Genomic DNA, 15035 nt, shown 5'->3' on the forward strand with positions numbered 1-15035 from the left:
ATTGTAATTAATATTCCCTGGGGTCTGAGGTTCTAAATTCATTCAGTGACTTGGAGTCAGTTCTCCCACCACAGGAGCTGAGGCCTAACCTTTGGCCTGGAAACCAAGATTCCACAAGCTATGCAGTGCAGAAGAAAAAGAGCCAATCAATAACAAAGAATAAAGAACATAATTAGAAAAATAAAAAATATATATATTAGAAGAAAAATGTAAATGAAACAGCAACAAGCACACAATAGCAATAAATAAATAATTTTTTTAAAAAGGCCAGAAAAAGCCTTGACTGTGGGGCAGTGGTGATTATGCAGGAGTGGAGCCTGGGCCTGGGGATTGGGGCTTAGGGGGTTGGCTAGGTTCAGAACCAGTGCTGCATGAAAAGGCCCTACGGTGGCTTTTGGGGGTGGGGCTTAGTCTCAGCACAGTTGGAGGGGGCCTAAGAGGGTGGAGGTTTAGGCCAGGGACCCCAGAAGACTTGCTTGGGCCCAAGCAGGCAGGGGAAATACTGACTGCTCCAATCCAATCCCTGAAAAGTCTCTCCTAGTCCTTGCTGATCCCATCAGTATGGGTGGGTCACTCTCATTGTGGGAGACCCTCCCCTCCCCCAGCCACCCCTTAAGGGTACCCTTTTGTCTCTCTTCTGGTTTTCTTACCCCCTTTCCCCCTTGCCTCCTTAGATGTGGGATAATCTCCTCTTGGCCACTCACCACTCAGTGTGATGCAGGCAACAAGATCAGGAGCAAGGGCCTTGAGAAGATACCCCGTGTCCAAGGTCAGGAGCGGGGGCCATGAAGAGATGCCCCACATCCTAGGTCAGAGAAGCTCCAGTAAAATGGTAGGCGCTGAGAGAGGGCATCAGAGGGCAGACAGAAACCACAGTCACAGAAAACTAACCAATCTAATCACATGGACCACAGCCTTGTCTAATTCAATGAAACTATGAGGCATACCATGTAGGGCCACACAAGATAGACGGGTCATGGTGGAGAGTTCAGACAAAATGTGGTCCACTGGAGAAGGGAATGGCAAACCACTTCAGTATTCTGGCCTTGAGAACTCCATGAACAGTATGAAAAGGCAAAAAGATAGGACACTGAAAGAGGAACTCCCCAGGTCAGTAGGTGCCCAACATGCTCCTGGAGAAATAACTCCAGAAAGAATAAAGTGACAGAGCCAAAGCAAAGACAACATCCTGTTGCGGGTGTGACTGGTGATGGAAGCAAGGTCCAATACTGTAAAGAGCAATATTGCACAGGAACCTGGAATATCAGGTCCCTGAATCAAGGCAAATTGGAAGTGGTCAAACAGGAGATGGCAAGAGTGAATGTCGACATTCTAGGAATCAGCAAACTGAAATGGACTGGAATGGGTGAATTTAACTCAGATGACCATTATATCTACTACTGCGGGCAGGAATCCCTTAGAAGAAATGGAGTAGCCATCATGGTCAACAAAATAGCCTGACGTGCAGTACTTGGATGCAATCTCAGAAACGACAGAATGATGTCTGTTCGTATCCAAGGCAAACCATTCAATATCACGGTAATCCAAGTCTATGCCCCAACCAGTAATGCTGAAGAAGCTGAAGTTGAAGGTTTCTGTGAAGACCTACAAGATCTTTTAAAACTAACACCCAAAATAGATACCCTTTATATTATAGGGGATGGGAATGCAAAAGTAGGAAGTCAAGAAACACCTGGAGTAACAGGTAAATTTGGCCTTGGAGTACAGAATGAAGCAGGGAAAAGGCTGATAGAGTTTTCCCAAGAGGAAGCACTGGTCATAGCAAACACCCTCTTCGAACAACACAAGAAAGGACTCTACACATGGATATCACCAGATGGTCAACACCAAAATCTGATTGATTATATTCTTTAGAGCCAAAGATAGAGAAGCTCTATACAGTCAGCAAAACCAAGACTGGGAGCTGATCTTGGCTCAGATTTTGAACTCCTTATTGCCAAATTCAGACTTAAACTGAAGAAAGCAGGGAAAACCACCAGACTGTTCAGGTATGACCTAAATCAAATCCTGTATGATTATATAGTGGAAGTGGGAAATATATTTAAGGGACTAGATCTGATAGAGTGCCTGATGAACTGTGGATGAAGGTTCATGGCATTGTCCAGGAGACAGGGATCAAAACCATCCCCAAGAAAAAGAAATGCAAAAAAGCAAAATGACTGTCTGAGAAGGCCTTACAAATAGCTGTGAAAAGAAGAGAAGCCAAAAGCAAAGGAGAAAAGGAAAGATGTACTCACTTGAATGCAAAGTTCCAAAGAATATCAAGGAAAGATAAGAAAGTCTTCCTCAGTGATCAGTGCAAAGAAATAGAGGAAAACAATAGAATGAGAGAGACTAGAGATCTCTTCAAGAAAATTAGAGATACCAAGGGAACATTTCATGCAAAGATGGGGTCAATAAAGGACAGAAATGGTGTGGACCTAACAGAAGCAGAAGATATTAAGAAGAGGTGGCAGGAATACACAGCAGAACTATACAAAAAAGATCTTCACTACCCAGATCATCACGATGGTGCTATCACTCACCTAGAGCCAGACTTCCTGGAATGTGAATGCAGGTGGGCCTTAGGAAGCATCACTACAAACAAAGCTAGTGGAGGTGATGGAATTCCAGTTGAGCTATTTCAAATCTTGAAAGGTGATGCTGTGAAAGTGCTGCACTCAGTATGCCAGCAAACTTGGAAAACTCAGCAGTGGCCACAGGACTAGAAAAGGTCAGTTTTCATTCCAATCCCAAAGAAAGGCAATGCCAAAGAATGTTCAAACTACCACACAATTGCACTCATCTCACATGCTAGTAAAGTAATGCTCAAAATTCTCCAAGCCAGGCTTTAGTAATACATGAACCATGAACTTCCAGATGTTCAAGCTGGTTTTAGAAAGGGCAAAGGAACCAGAGATCAAATTGCCAACATCCGCTGGATCATGGAAAAAGCAAGAGAGTTCCAGAAAAACATCTATTTCTGCTTTATTGACTATGCCAAAGACTTCGACTGTGTGGATCACCAAAAACTGTGGAAAATTCTGAAAGAGATGGTAATACTAAACCACCTTACCTGCCTCCTGAAAAATCTGTATGCAGGTGAAGAAGCAATAGTTACAACCGGACATGGAACAGCAGATTGGTTGCAAATTGGAAAAGGAGTACGTCAAGGCTGTATATCGTTTCCCTGCTTATTTAACTTATATGCATGGTACATCATGTGAAATGCCAGGCTGGATGAAGCACAAGCTGGAATCACAATTGCCAGGAGAAATATCAATAACTTCATATACGCAGATGACACCACCCTTACGGTGGAAAGTGAAGAAGAATTGAAGAGCCTCTTGATAAAAATGAAAGAAGAGAATGAAAAAGCTGGCTTAAACCTCAGTATATAAAAACTAAGGTCATGGCTTATGGTACCATCACTTCACGGCAAATAGATGAGGAAACAATGGAAAAAGTGACAGATTTATATTCTTGGATCCCAAAATCACTTCAGATGGTGACTGCAGTCATGAAATTAAAAAAAGCTTGCTCCTTGGAAGAAAACTTATGACCAACCTAGACAGCATATTAAAAAGCAGAGACATTACTTTCTGACAAAAGTCCATCTAGTCAAAGCTATGTTTATTTCCAGTATTCATGTATGGATATGAGAGTTGGAGTATAAAGAAAGCTGAGTGCCAAAGAATTGATGGTTTTGAACTGTGGTGTTGGAGAAGTCTCTTGAGATTCTCTTGGATTGCAAGGAGATCCAACCAGTCCATCCTAAAGGAAATCAGTCCTGTATATTCATTGGAAGGACTGATGCTGAAGCTGAAGCTCTAATACTTTGGCCATCTGATAGGAAGAACTGACTCATTTGAAAAGACCTTCATGATGGGAAAGACTGAAGGCATGAGGAGATGGGGATGACAGAGGATGAGATGGTTGGATGGCATCACTGACTCAATGGATATGAGTTTGAGCAAGCTCCGGCAGTTGGTGATGGACAGGGAAGCCTGGCGTGCTGTGGTTCATGGGATTGCGAAGGGTCGGACACGACTGAGCAACTGAACTCAACTGAATATTTGAATATATCCTTCCAAGCATGATGGAATTGCATGAATTTATATTTATGTAACTAGTGATATCTTCAGTATTTCATTCTGCTTCTTATTTTTTCACTAAGCCATTCATTTTTGCATCTATTCATGTTTCTATGTGTACCTCTAACCTGTTGCTCCTTTTCTTGTTGTTTGGTTATTAACTTGTGTCCTACTCTTCAGGATTCCATGAACTGTAGTATGCTAGGCTCCTCTGTTCTCCACTGTCTCCCGGAGTTTGCTCAAATTCATGTCCATTGAGTCGGTGATGCTATCTAAGGACCTCATCCTCTGTCGTCCCCTTCTCCTTTTGCCTTCTGGGTTTCCCACCATCAGAGTCTTTTCCAGTGAGTTGACTCTTTGCATCAGGTGGCCAAAGTATTGGAGCTTCAACTGCACGAACAGTCCTGCCAATGAATATTTAGGTTTGATTTCCTTTAGAATTGACTGGTTTGAATTCCTTGCTGTCCAGGAGACTCAAGAGTTTTCTTCAGCACCACAAGCAGAAGGCATCAATTCTCTGGTGCTCAGCTTTCTTTATGGACCAACTCTCACATACGTACATGACTACTGTAAAAGCCATAGCTTTTATTATATGGACCTTGGTTGGCAAAGTGATGTCTCTGCTTTTTAACATCCTGTGTGGGTTTGTCATAGCTTTCCATCCAAGGAGCAAGGGACTTTTAATTTCATGGCTGCAGTCACTGTCCACAGGGATTTTGAAGCCCAAGAAAAGAAAATCTGTCTGCTTCCCCTTTTTCCTCTTCTATTTGGCATGAAGAGATGGGACCAGATGCCATGATCTTAGTTTTTTGAATGTTGTGTTTTAAGCCAGCTTTTTCACTCTCCTCTTTCACTTTTATCAAGAGTCTCTTTAGTTCCTCTTCACTTTTTGCAATTAGAGTGATATTATCTGCATATCTGAGGTTATTGATATTTCTTCCAGTAATCTTGATTTCAGCTTGTGATTCATCCAGCCAAGCATTTTGCATAGATGTACTCTGCTTAAGTTAAATAAGCAGGGTGACAATATACAGCCTTGATATACTCCTTTCCCAATTTGGAACCAGTCCATGTCCGGTTCTAACTTGCTTCTTCACCCTCATACAGGTTTCTCAGGAAACAGGTAATGTGGTCTGGTACTCCCATCTCTTTTAGAATTTTCCAGTTTGTTTTCATCCACCCAGTCAAAGGCCGTAGTTTAGTCAATGAAGCAGAAGTTTTTCTGGAACTCTTTTGCTTACTCCATGATCCAATAAATAATGGCAATTTGATCTTTGGTTCCTCTGCCCTTCAAAACCCAGCTTGTACATCTGGAGTTCTTGGTTCATGAACTGCTGAAGCCTAGCTTGAAATATTTTGAACAAAACCTAGCTAGGATGTGAAATGAGCGCAACTGTACAGTAGTTTGAACATTATTTGACATTGTCCTTCTTTGGGATTTGAATGAAAACTAACCTTTTCCAGTGCTGTGGCCACTGCCGAGTTTTCCAAATTTGTGGCGTATTGAGTGCAGCACTTTAGCATCATCATATTTTAGGATTTGAAATAGCTCAGCTAGAATTCTATCATCTCCACTAACTTTGTTTGTAGTAATACTTCCTAAGGCTTACTTGTCTTCACATTTCAGGATGTCTGGCTCTAGTTGAATAACCACACCACTGTGGTTTTCTGGGCCATTAAGACCTTTCTTGTATAATTCTTGTGTATATTATTGCCACCTCTTCTTAACCTCTTTTGTTTCTGTTAGGTCCTACTGTTTCTGTCCTTTATCGTGCTCATCCTTGTAAGAAATTTTCCCTTGATATCACTAATTTTCTTGAAGAAATCTTTCCCATTCTATTGTTTTCCTCTATTTCTTTACGTTGTTCATATAAGAAGGCCTTCTTATCTCTCCTTGCTATCCTCTGGAACTCTGCATTCAGTTGAGTATATCTTTCCCTTTCTCCCTTGTCTTTCACTTATCTTCTTTTCTCAGCTATTTGTAAAGCCTTCTCAGACAACCACTTTGCCTTGAATTTCTTTTCCTAGGGGGTGGTTTTGGTCACTGTCTCCTGGTGCAGTTTTACCAACCTTTGTCCATAGTTCCTCAGACACTCCATCTACCAGATCTAATTCCTTGATTCTATTTGTCACCTCTACTGTGTAGTCATAAGAATTTGATTTAGGTCATACCTGAATGGCCTAGTTTTCCCTACTTCCTTCAATTTAAGCCTGAATTTTGTAATAAGGAGCTCATGATCTGAACCACAGTCAGCTCCAGGTCTTGTTTTTACTGACTGTATAGAAAAAGTTCTACATCTTCAGCTGCAAAGAACATAATATGATTTTGGTATTGACTTTCTGGTTATGTCCATGTGTAGAGTCATCTCTTGTGTTGTTGGAACAGAGTGTTTGCTATAACCAGTGTGTTCTCTTAGCAAAACTCTATTATCCTTTGCCCTGCTTCATTTTGTATGCCAAGGCCAAATTTGCCTGTTATTGCAGGTATCTCCTGACCTCCTACTTTTGCATTCCAATAACCTATGATGAAAAGGATATCTTCTTTGATGTTAGTTCTAAAAAGTGTTGTAGGTCTTCATAGAGCTGGTCAACTTTAGCTTCTTCAGCATTAGTGATTGGGGCATAGACTTAGATTACTGTGATGTTGAATGGTTTGCCTTGGATATGAACCGAGATTATTCTGTCGTTTCTGAGATTGCACCCAAGTACTGCATTTCAGACTCTTGTTGACTATGAGGGCAACTCCATTTCTTCCAAGGGATTCTTGCCCACAGCAGTAGATATAATGGTTATCTAAATTAAATCCACCCATTGCTTCTAATGCCTGCTTAATGCTGCACTACATCTTGAATTATCTATTCTCCCTGTGATGGAAATGTTCTGTATTGTATGTGTCCTCTTTAGGACCTATATTAAAACTTCTCTGGACTAGTTTTCAGGAATAGAATTTCTGGATCATGGAGTGTACTTTGTTACTTTAACTATGTGATACCAGATTGATCTCCTGAGTGGTCTCAGTCTGTCTATACCCTGTCACCCCCTGACAGTTGTAACAGAAGAGGGTTCTTTTATCCCCAACACCCTACTGACACGTGGCATTTTCTAGCCTTCCAGTTTTCTCCAGTCTTACAGACTTAAAGAAATATCTTATAGTTTTAATTTTCACTTATGTAATTACCAGTATTTTGAGTGTCTCTTCATGGTTGTATGCCTATTGGATTTCCTATTCTGTAACTTGCCTGTTCTTATATTTTTGCCCGCTTTTCTGTTAGAGCTTCTGTCTTTTTTTCATTGAGTTACAGGAGTCCCTTATATAGTCTAGATAATGATCTGTTAGTTTTAGACATTTTATATATTTTCTCCCATTCTGTTACTGATTGATTTTTCAAGTCTTTTCCATTCTGTTACTGATTGATTTTTCAAGTCTTTTCCTGCCTCTTGATCTGACATAGTTTATATTTTCTAGTAACTTTATAGTTTTTCTTCTTACATATAGATATATCTAGATTACACTTTTGCATATGGTAATACATAAGGATCTAGTTTTATTTTTCTTCATGTATTGATACAGTTTTCCCCACACATTTGGTAAGTACTTATATCTTTTGTTCACAATTAGTAGTGCCACGTTTATCCTATATGAAGTGCCCATTCATACAGAAGTTTGCCTTTGAGCTGTGAGCCTTTATCAATGATCTATTTGTATAGTTTTGTACTAGTATTTCAGGCTTATTTTTTTTTAACCCTATATCTTAATATCTAGTAGAGCAGATCTTCCTTTCTTCACTCTTCTCTTTTAAAATTTATTTAGCTATTGATGGGGTTATAATCTTCTATTTAGGCAATGGCAACCCACTCCAGTACTCTTGCCTGGAGAATCCCAGGGATGGGTGAGCCTGGTGGGCTGTTGTCTGTGGGGTCGCACAGAGTCGGACAGGACTGAAGCGACTTAGCAGCAGCAGGATATTTAAAAGAGTAGCAGTGACAGATGGGTCCACTTTATCTTGTTTGTGATTTTTAAGTAATGCATTTAGTTTCTCCATTACACATGACATTGTTTGTAGGCTATTAATATATAATCTTTACCAAGTTGTGGATGTTTACTTCTGTTCCTAATTCACTAAGGGTTAGCATCATAAATAGAAGTGAACTCAAAAGTGTTTTTCTCTATCAATTAAGGTAAATCATTTGATTTTTTTATTTTAATTTATTCATGTGATATATTCCTTTGAAATTTTTCAGTGTTGAACTCTACTTTCTTGAGTTAAATACCTGATCAAATGAATATATTTTTGAAAATAAACTGTTTATTCACTAAATAATTTTATTTGAATTTTTGCATCTATATTTCATAAGTGAAATTGTATAAATTTTCATCTCTTATAGTTGTCTGTTTGGTTTTAGAATGAGGATTATGCTAGCCTCATAGATAAATTAGACTAACTGTCATTCTTTTTCTAACACTGGAATCAATTGGATAAGATAGTTTGTTTCATGAAAGTTTGGTAGATTTTACTAGCAAATCCCTCTGGACCTGAGGGAATTTCCTTGGAATTTTTTCACTTCATGTAGGTTTTTCAGTGTATTAGGATATTATTCATAATACTCTCATTTAAAGAAATTTGTTACATTGTTTTTCCTTTTACATTCTGTATTTTGTGTATTTGCTTCTTCCTTTTTTTTTTTACTTGACCAGTCTTCTCAAAGATCTATTAAGCTTTTTAAAGAATTAAATTATAATTTTGTTCATCTTTCCTGTTGTTTATTTTTGGTGTGTGTGTGTATATTGGGGTGATTATCTGATTATTAATTTCTGTAATTTGTCTTTTTTCTCTGTTCTTCGGCTTTCTTCATTGTATTGGATGATTAACTAGTTTATTAATATTTCTGTTTAATAATAAGTGTACTTAAAGCTGTACATTTCCTTCTTAGTTCTGCTTCAACTGTATCCCACAATTTTTCATTTGTTGTGTTTTTATTATTTTTCAATTTTAAATATTTATGAATTCATTTATGGTTTGCTTTTAACCCAAGGTTAATTTAATAATTTTGTTTCCTAATATATGCTAACTTTGTCTATTATTCTGTTATTAATTTCTAATATCATTGTATTATGGTTTAAGAATGCAGATTGTGTGATATCAAACCTTTGGAATTTATTGAGTCTTCCTTTATAGACATTGTCATGATGTCTTTTTAGAAGTGTTCTGTTATTTGCCTTGAATGATTTTATGTTCTTTATTTGTTGGATATAGAGTTCTCTGTATATATAATAACTTGAAATTTATAGTTGTACTGTAAAAGTATTCTCTATCTCTCTTCATTTTTGTTTTTTGTTTTTGTATGTTTAATCTATCAATTCCTAACTAAAGTGTTAAAATATCCAAGTGTTTCCTTTGTCTCTGCAATTCTGCTATAAGCAAGTACATGATGCAAGATGTATTTTGTCCTGTTCTTTGTCTCTTAATTCTGTTTTGTCAGATTTTAAGAATGCTACTCAAGCTTTGTTCATATTTATCAGTATATCTTTCCTATCTTTTTATTTTCAACTTGTTTACATCTCTTTATTTTAGGTATATATCTTTTAGACTGAGTATTGTTGAGTATTTGCTTTAATTCACTCTATAAGTCTATTAATTGCTAAGTTTAATTTGTGTATATTTGCTATAATTTCTCTTATATTAGGACTTATTTCTGGCATTTAATTTTATACTTTCCATTTATGGTACTCTTTTGGGTTTTTTCTTTCTACTTTCCATTGGGATAAATCAACATTTCTCCTGCTTTTTAGAAATTTATATATTCTATTTTCTTGCACTTTAACCTAAGATCTTAAACTTAGGATCTAATCTCATGTTATTTACCCTTACTGATGTTTCCATGCACAATAACTGCTACTTTTCTCCAATAAGATTAGTACCTCATCCATGTCCTATTTATCTTTTACACACATCTACTCCATCATACTAACATCATCTAGAATTTTAATCCTTCTTAGAATCCATGTTTCCCTCTCACTTTTACAGTTTCTTCATGGTTGATTTAGGAAAAGGAAACACAGATCATACTAGTTTGTTACCTTGACAGAAACTAGAAAAACTCAAAATTTTGTAGTAAATTAACAGTATTTGTTTTACTTTGAGTTACCCCACTTTAATCACAGATGGTGAGTTGATAACTTAAGCATTTTTCTCCACCCCACCCTTAAAACAGGTAGAAAACGTGAAATTACTGGATCGTTATATAGGTAAGAAACCAGCAAATGGAAGTCTGTATCTTACTGCAACCCACCTGATCTATGTGGAAGCTTCTGGTGCAGCCCGAAAAGAGACATGGGTATGTATGGTCATAAGAAGAAATATCAAAGAGTCTTGAAGAATTTTGTATACATGCTTTCTCACATGGCAGTTTTTTGAAATTACAGTTAAATTGCTGTAAAACCTTTTCTTCAAAGACTCTATTCTGGATGGGTCTTTTCATAAATTGAATCATATGATTTCTCTTCCCCCAAGTTGTTGACTATAGTCATTTTAAACTATATGAGACTTTTCCTCAATATTTTAAGGTAAAGTGGTCTCTACTTATTTTCAAGATGCCTACTTGGTAAGCATCCTGATGTAACTTAAAACCTTGCAACACATAAAATTGCTACACATAAAGTTGGTTCAACAACTAAGAACATCCGTATAACCTGGGAGCTTGTTAAAAATGCAGAATCTCAGGCCTAAGATTTTAAATTTCTGAAATGCTCTCAGGTGATGCTGGTGGCCCATGGACTATATTTTGGGTATCAATAATGTAGACCAGCTGTCTGACCTAAGACACAGTGGTGTGTGTGTTTGTGTGTGTGTATTGTTACATCTTTAAATAATATTCTCTAATTAGTTCTAATTAGTTTAGCACTAGTAACATTACTTTACATTACTTTATGCTTTACTTATCCTAGAGTATCATCATTTAATCTTAATCATTAGCTAGATTTATGCTTAGACCTCTGTAACAAGTAAAACATGCTTCTGGTATATGGCATAGCACAGCAATTAAGACTACAGCTAGTGTGTTCAGAATGAAATCCCAGCTTCAACATTTACTACCTTTGTAACCTTGGGCAAGTTATTTAACTTCTCTGAGGCTCACTTCCCTCATCCATAAAATAAAGGAAATCATAATGCCTGGTTATAGGAATAAAAAAGTTAATGTTGTACCTAAAATCATGTCTGGCACATGATAGAGACTATTATATAAGTATAAAATGAATTAAACAGACTATACATTTTAAAAAGTATTTTAATACTTCCTTTTTAAAAAATACCATGACTTTTACCATATGACGTTATATCTTGTTCACTTTGGTATGATGAAAGGATTAAGAAAAGAAGAATCAGGAAAGTTGGTTTTAACTAGACTCAGTTGTACACTAACTGGCTATCTGAACTTGGGCAAGTGACTCTTGCTTTCTGGCCTTCAGTTTCCTCATCTGTAAAATGAGGTGGTTAGATTATATACTTAGTAAGGACTCTTTAGTTTCTAACAGTTTGGGAACCAGTTCTTTAGTACTGTGTCATGAGCCTTTCCCCTTTCTACCTGCATTTACAGACAGCATACATCTCCAAATTTGTTTCTACTGGATATTATTTCAAATCTAATGAACTAGATCAGGAAGGGAGAACTTATGTTAACTTTCTATATGTCAAAGGAGGCATATTTACCCAGTTAGTACTGTTAATGAAGCTCTTTCCAGCCTTAGTCTGCTTCACTTTCTGTCTCTTTCTAAGTCAGCAGTTTTTTGCCTGGCACCTGTTCTCAGTAGTTGGTGTTTTACTGCTCAAACATAGATCTACCATATTTATCAGGAGGGCTTTGAATTTCTTAAAATTTGATATATTAATCCCTGTTACATTATCAGTAGTTTTTTGACCCTTCAAAACTGCCACAACAGGAATTAAGTTTGACAAAATAGTTAAGACAGACATTAAGATGAAAAATTCCTTCTTGGAATATGTGAATAGTCCTGCATCTACCTCATTCTTAGATGATGGGTATGATTAAAAGATTTCCTGAAAGATATTTCTTTTCAAAATAAATGGAAGCGGGGGCATAGATTGTGTGAGATGGAGGAAAAGAAAATACAATGATGATAGGATGGCCATTCCAGGCAGGTCAGGAAGTCCAGAAAATGAAAAGAGTACACTTAGGCTTTAGTGGCAGGAAATATCAGAGACACAGGTAGGGGAGAACATCAAAGACTAAAAATGTAAAACTATGATTCCATGGCATTTTGAAATTATAAAGAGAGATTTGCATTATTTGTATGCAGTTTCTTGTACCAGTTCCTTTTCCATGCATTTCTTTTTTGCTGCATTAGCATGAGCAGGGATAATGAAACTAAAGATTTAATAATTCTTCATATTTTTTTTAAAATCAGAGTTATTAACCTGTACTCCCATGGGAAATAACTTTCTTAACTACAGTACAGTGCTTATGTATAGTTATTTTAGTCCTTAGTCTTATAGTTTCCACTTATTCCCTGAGTCACTTGGGTAAAAAAATCCTTCATTTCTTCTTTACTGTCACTAGAGTCTAAGATGTGGAAGATAAATCTTCCTCTAGTTTAATTCCAGGACTAGAGTTTTTAGAATTTCTAGAGAAATAACCGTGAACAAAGTTAGACTGCCATGGTTCAAATTCTGTCTGTGCTACTTTTTGGCTGAATGCCTTTGATGAAGAATTCACTTTTCAGAGCTTTGGTTTCTTTGTTCCTGAAACGGGATTATTATACCTTAAAGCATTGTTACAGGGGTTAAATAGTTAATTCTCATGGAACACTTCATGAGCAATAAAGCAAAATACCAATTATTAATCATTTTAACTAGTAATTTGATAGAACAAAAGGAAGTTCTATTTTCCTCTGTGACAATCATTCTACTATGATTTTTAAACTCCACCAGTCTGGTAGGCTATAGTCCATGGCACTGCAAAGAGTCGGACACGACTCTGCATGGACACGACTCTCTGCACAGACACAGTCAGACATGATAACCCAGAGACTAAACAATAACAGTAGTTCTAGAAGCCATCTGTTCTGACCCAAATTCACCACAGTTGCCTGATAAATGTCTTAACCTTATATCCCTAAGGAGAGAGAAGTTTATAGTACCATAATTTGCTTTTCATTGAAAGTGTGAAAGTGATGGTGTTAGTCGCTTGGTTGTGTCCGACTCTTTGCAATGTATGGACTGTAGCCCACCAGGCTCCTCTGTCCATGGAATTCTCCAGGCAAGAATACTGGAGTGGATAGCCATTCCCTTCTCCAGAGGATTTTCCCAATGCAGGGATTGAACCCAGGTCTCCTTCAATGCAGGCAGATTTTTTTTTAACCACTATTTACTTCTATTTGACAGAAACCCAGTTTTACCTTACAATGGATGGGCATAGGCTGTAGATATGACCACTTCTCTGGTTATGCTGTTACCATTACTGAGAGTCAAGCATACTGACTTGTTGTTCTTTTTCTGTTTTGTAGATTGCATTGCATCATATTGCAACTGTGGAGAAATTGCCTGTCACTAGCCTGGGGTGTCCCCTGATCCTCCGCTGCAAGAATTTCCGGTTGGCCCACTTTGTTTTAGAATCTGATATTGTGTGCCATGAGGTTTATATTTCACTGCTAAAGCTTTCTCAACCAGGTAGTTATGATAGTATTTTTATCTGTTTTAGATAGTTTTTTAATTATCCACTCCTCCACCAGAACAGCATAATGGAAGGATCATGGGATATGGAGTTCAATAGACCTAAATAAGTTTGAATCTGGGCTCTGTCTCTTATAGCTCCATGGTATTTGGGCAACATGCATAACCTTTGAAGTCAGCTTTGTCACCTGTAAAAATAGTAATAGTATAAGCTCCCCATGATAGTTGTTTCATGCATTTTCATTCAGTACTTGGTATATTGTAGATGTTTGACAGATGTTACTTCCTTCTCTTTCTTTCATCTTAAATATCAACTTGTAAATTTTTCCACAGTTCAGGAAGTAAGACTGCTTTGGAGCAAAATTTTTTGTTGTTGCCTTGCAAGCTCTATGTTTTGCTTGTTGTTCCTACCCCTACCTTTGGTTCCAACTAGCAAACTAGGGAAATTTACCAGAGTGCTTAACGCAGTTATCCCTACTTCCTCTGTCCTCACCTTCTTATCTTCCAGCCCAACTCCAGGTGGATAACCCATAAGCTTCCTCTGAATTTGAATTATATTTCCCTTCACATTTTCTTCTACCTGTGGCCTAGAATAATTTCTTAGAATTTGCTGGTATTCTATTGTCAGAGGCTATTTGTTAGCTGCCCCAGCATTTTGTAAAAGGTTCTGGAATACTCCATCCATCTCTGGAAGTTATTGCCGTGGATCAGTCCAGTTCAGTCACTCAGTCGTGTCTGACTCTTTGCAACCCCATGAACCACAGCACTCCAGGACTCCCTGTCCATCACAAACACTCGGAGTTCACCCAAACCCATGTCCATTGAGTCGGTGATGCCATCCAACCATCTCATGCACTGTCGTCCGCTTCTCCTCCTGCCCTCAATCTTTCCCAGCATCAGGGTCTTTTCCAATGAGTCAGCTCTTCGCAACAGGTGGCCAAAGTACTGGAGTTTCAGCTTCAGCATCAGTCCTTCCAATGAACACCCATTATTGATCTCTTTTAGGATGGACTGGTTGGATCTCCTTGCAGTCCAAGGGACTCTCAAGAGTCTTCTCCAACACCACAGTTCAAAAGCATCAATTCTTCGGCACTCAGCCTTCTTCACAGTCCAAATCACACATCCATACATGACTACAGGAAAAACCATAGCCTTGACTAGATGGACCTTTGTCGACAAAGTAATGTCTCTGCTTTTTAATATGCTATCTAGATTGGTCATAAATTTTCTTCCAAGAAGTGTAAGCGTCTTT

At 37.8% G+C, this 15035-nt stretch overlaps 1 protein-coding gene across 1 annotated transcript in view; it reads left to right on the forward strand.

The window, feature by feature from the left end:
- The window catches only part of MTMR8 (myotubularin related protein 8), a 200012-nt gene that overhangs the window by 12254 nt on the left and 172723 nt on the right, over positions 1–15035 (forward strand). The window contains 2 exon segments of the mRNA XM_052662720.1: positions 10308–10430; positions 13618–13780. Coding sequence (XP_052518680.1) covers positions 10308–10430; positions 13618–13780 — 286 coding nt within the window.

Source organism: Budorcas taxicolor, chromosome X, assembly GCF_023091745.1.
Source record: "Budorcas taxicolor isolate Tak-1 chromosome X, Takin1.1, whole genome shotgun sequence".
Classification (NCBI taxonomy): Eukaryota; Metazoa; Chordata; class Mammalia; order Artiodactyla; family Bovidae; genus Budorcas; species Budorcas taxicolor.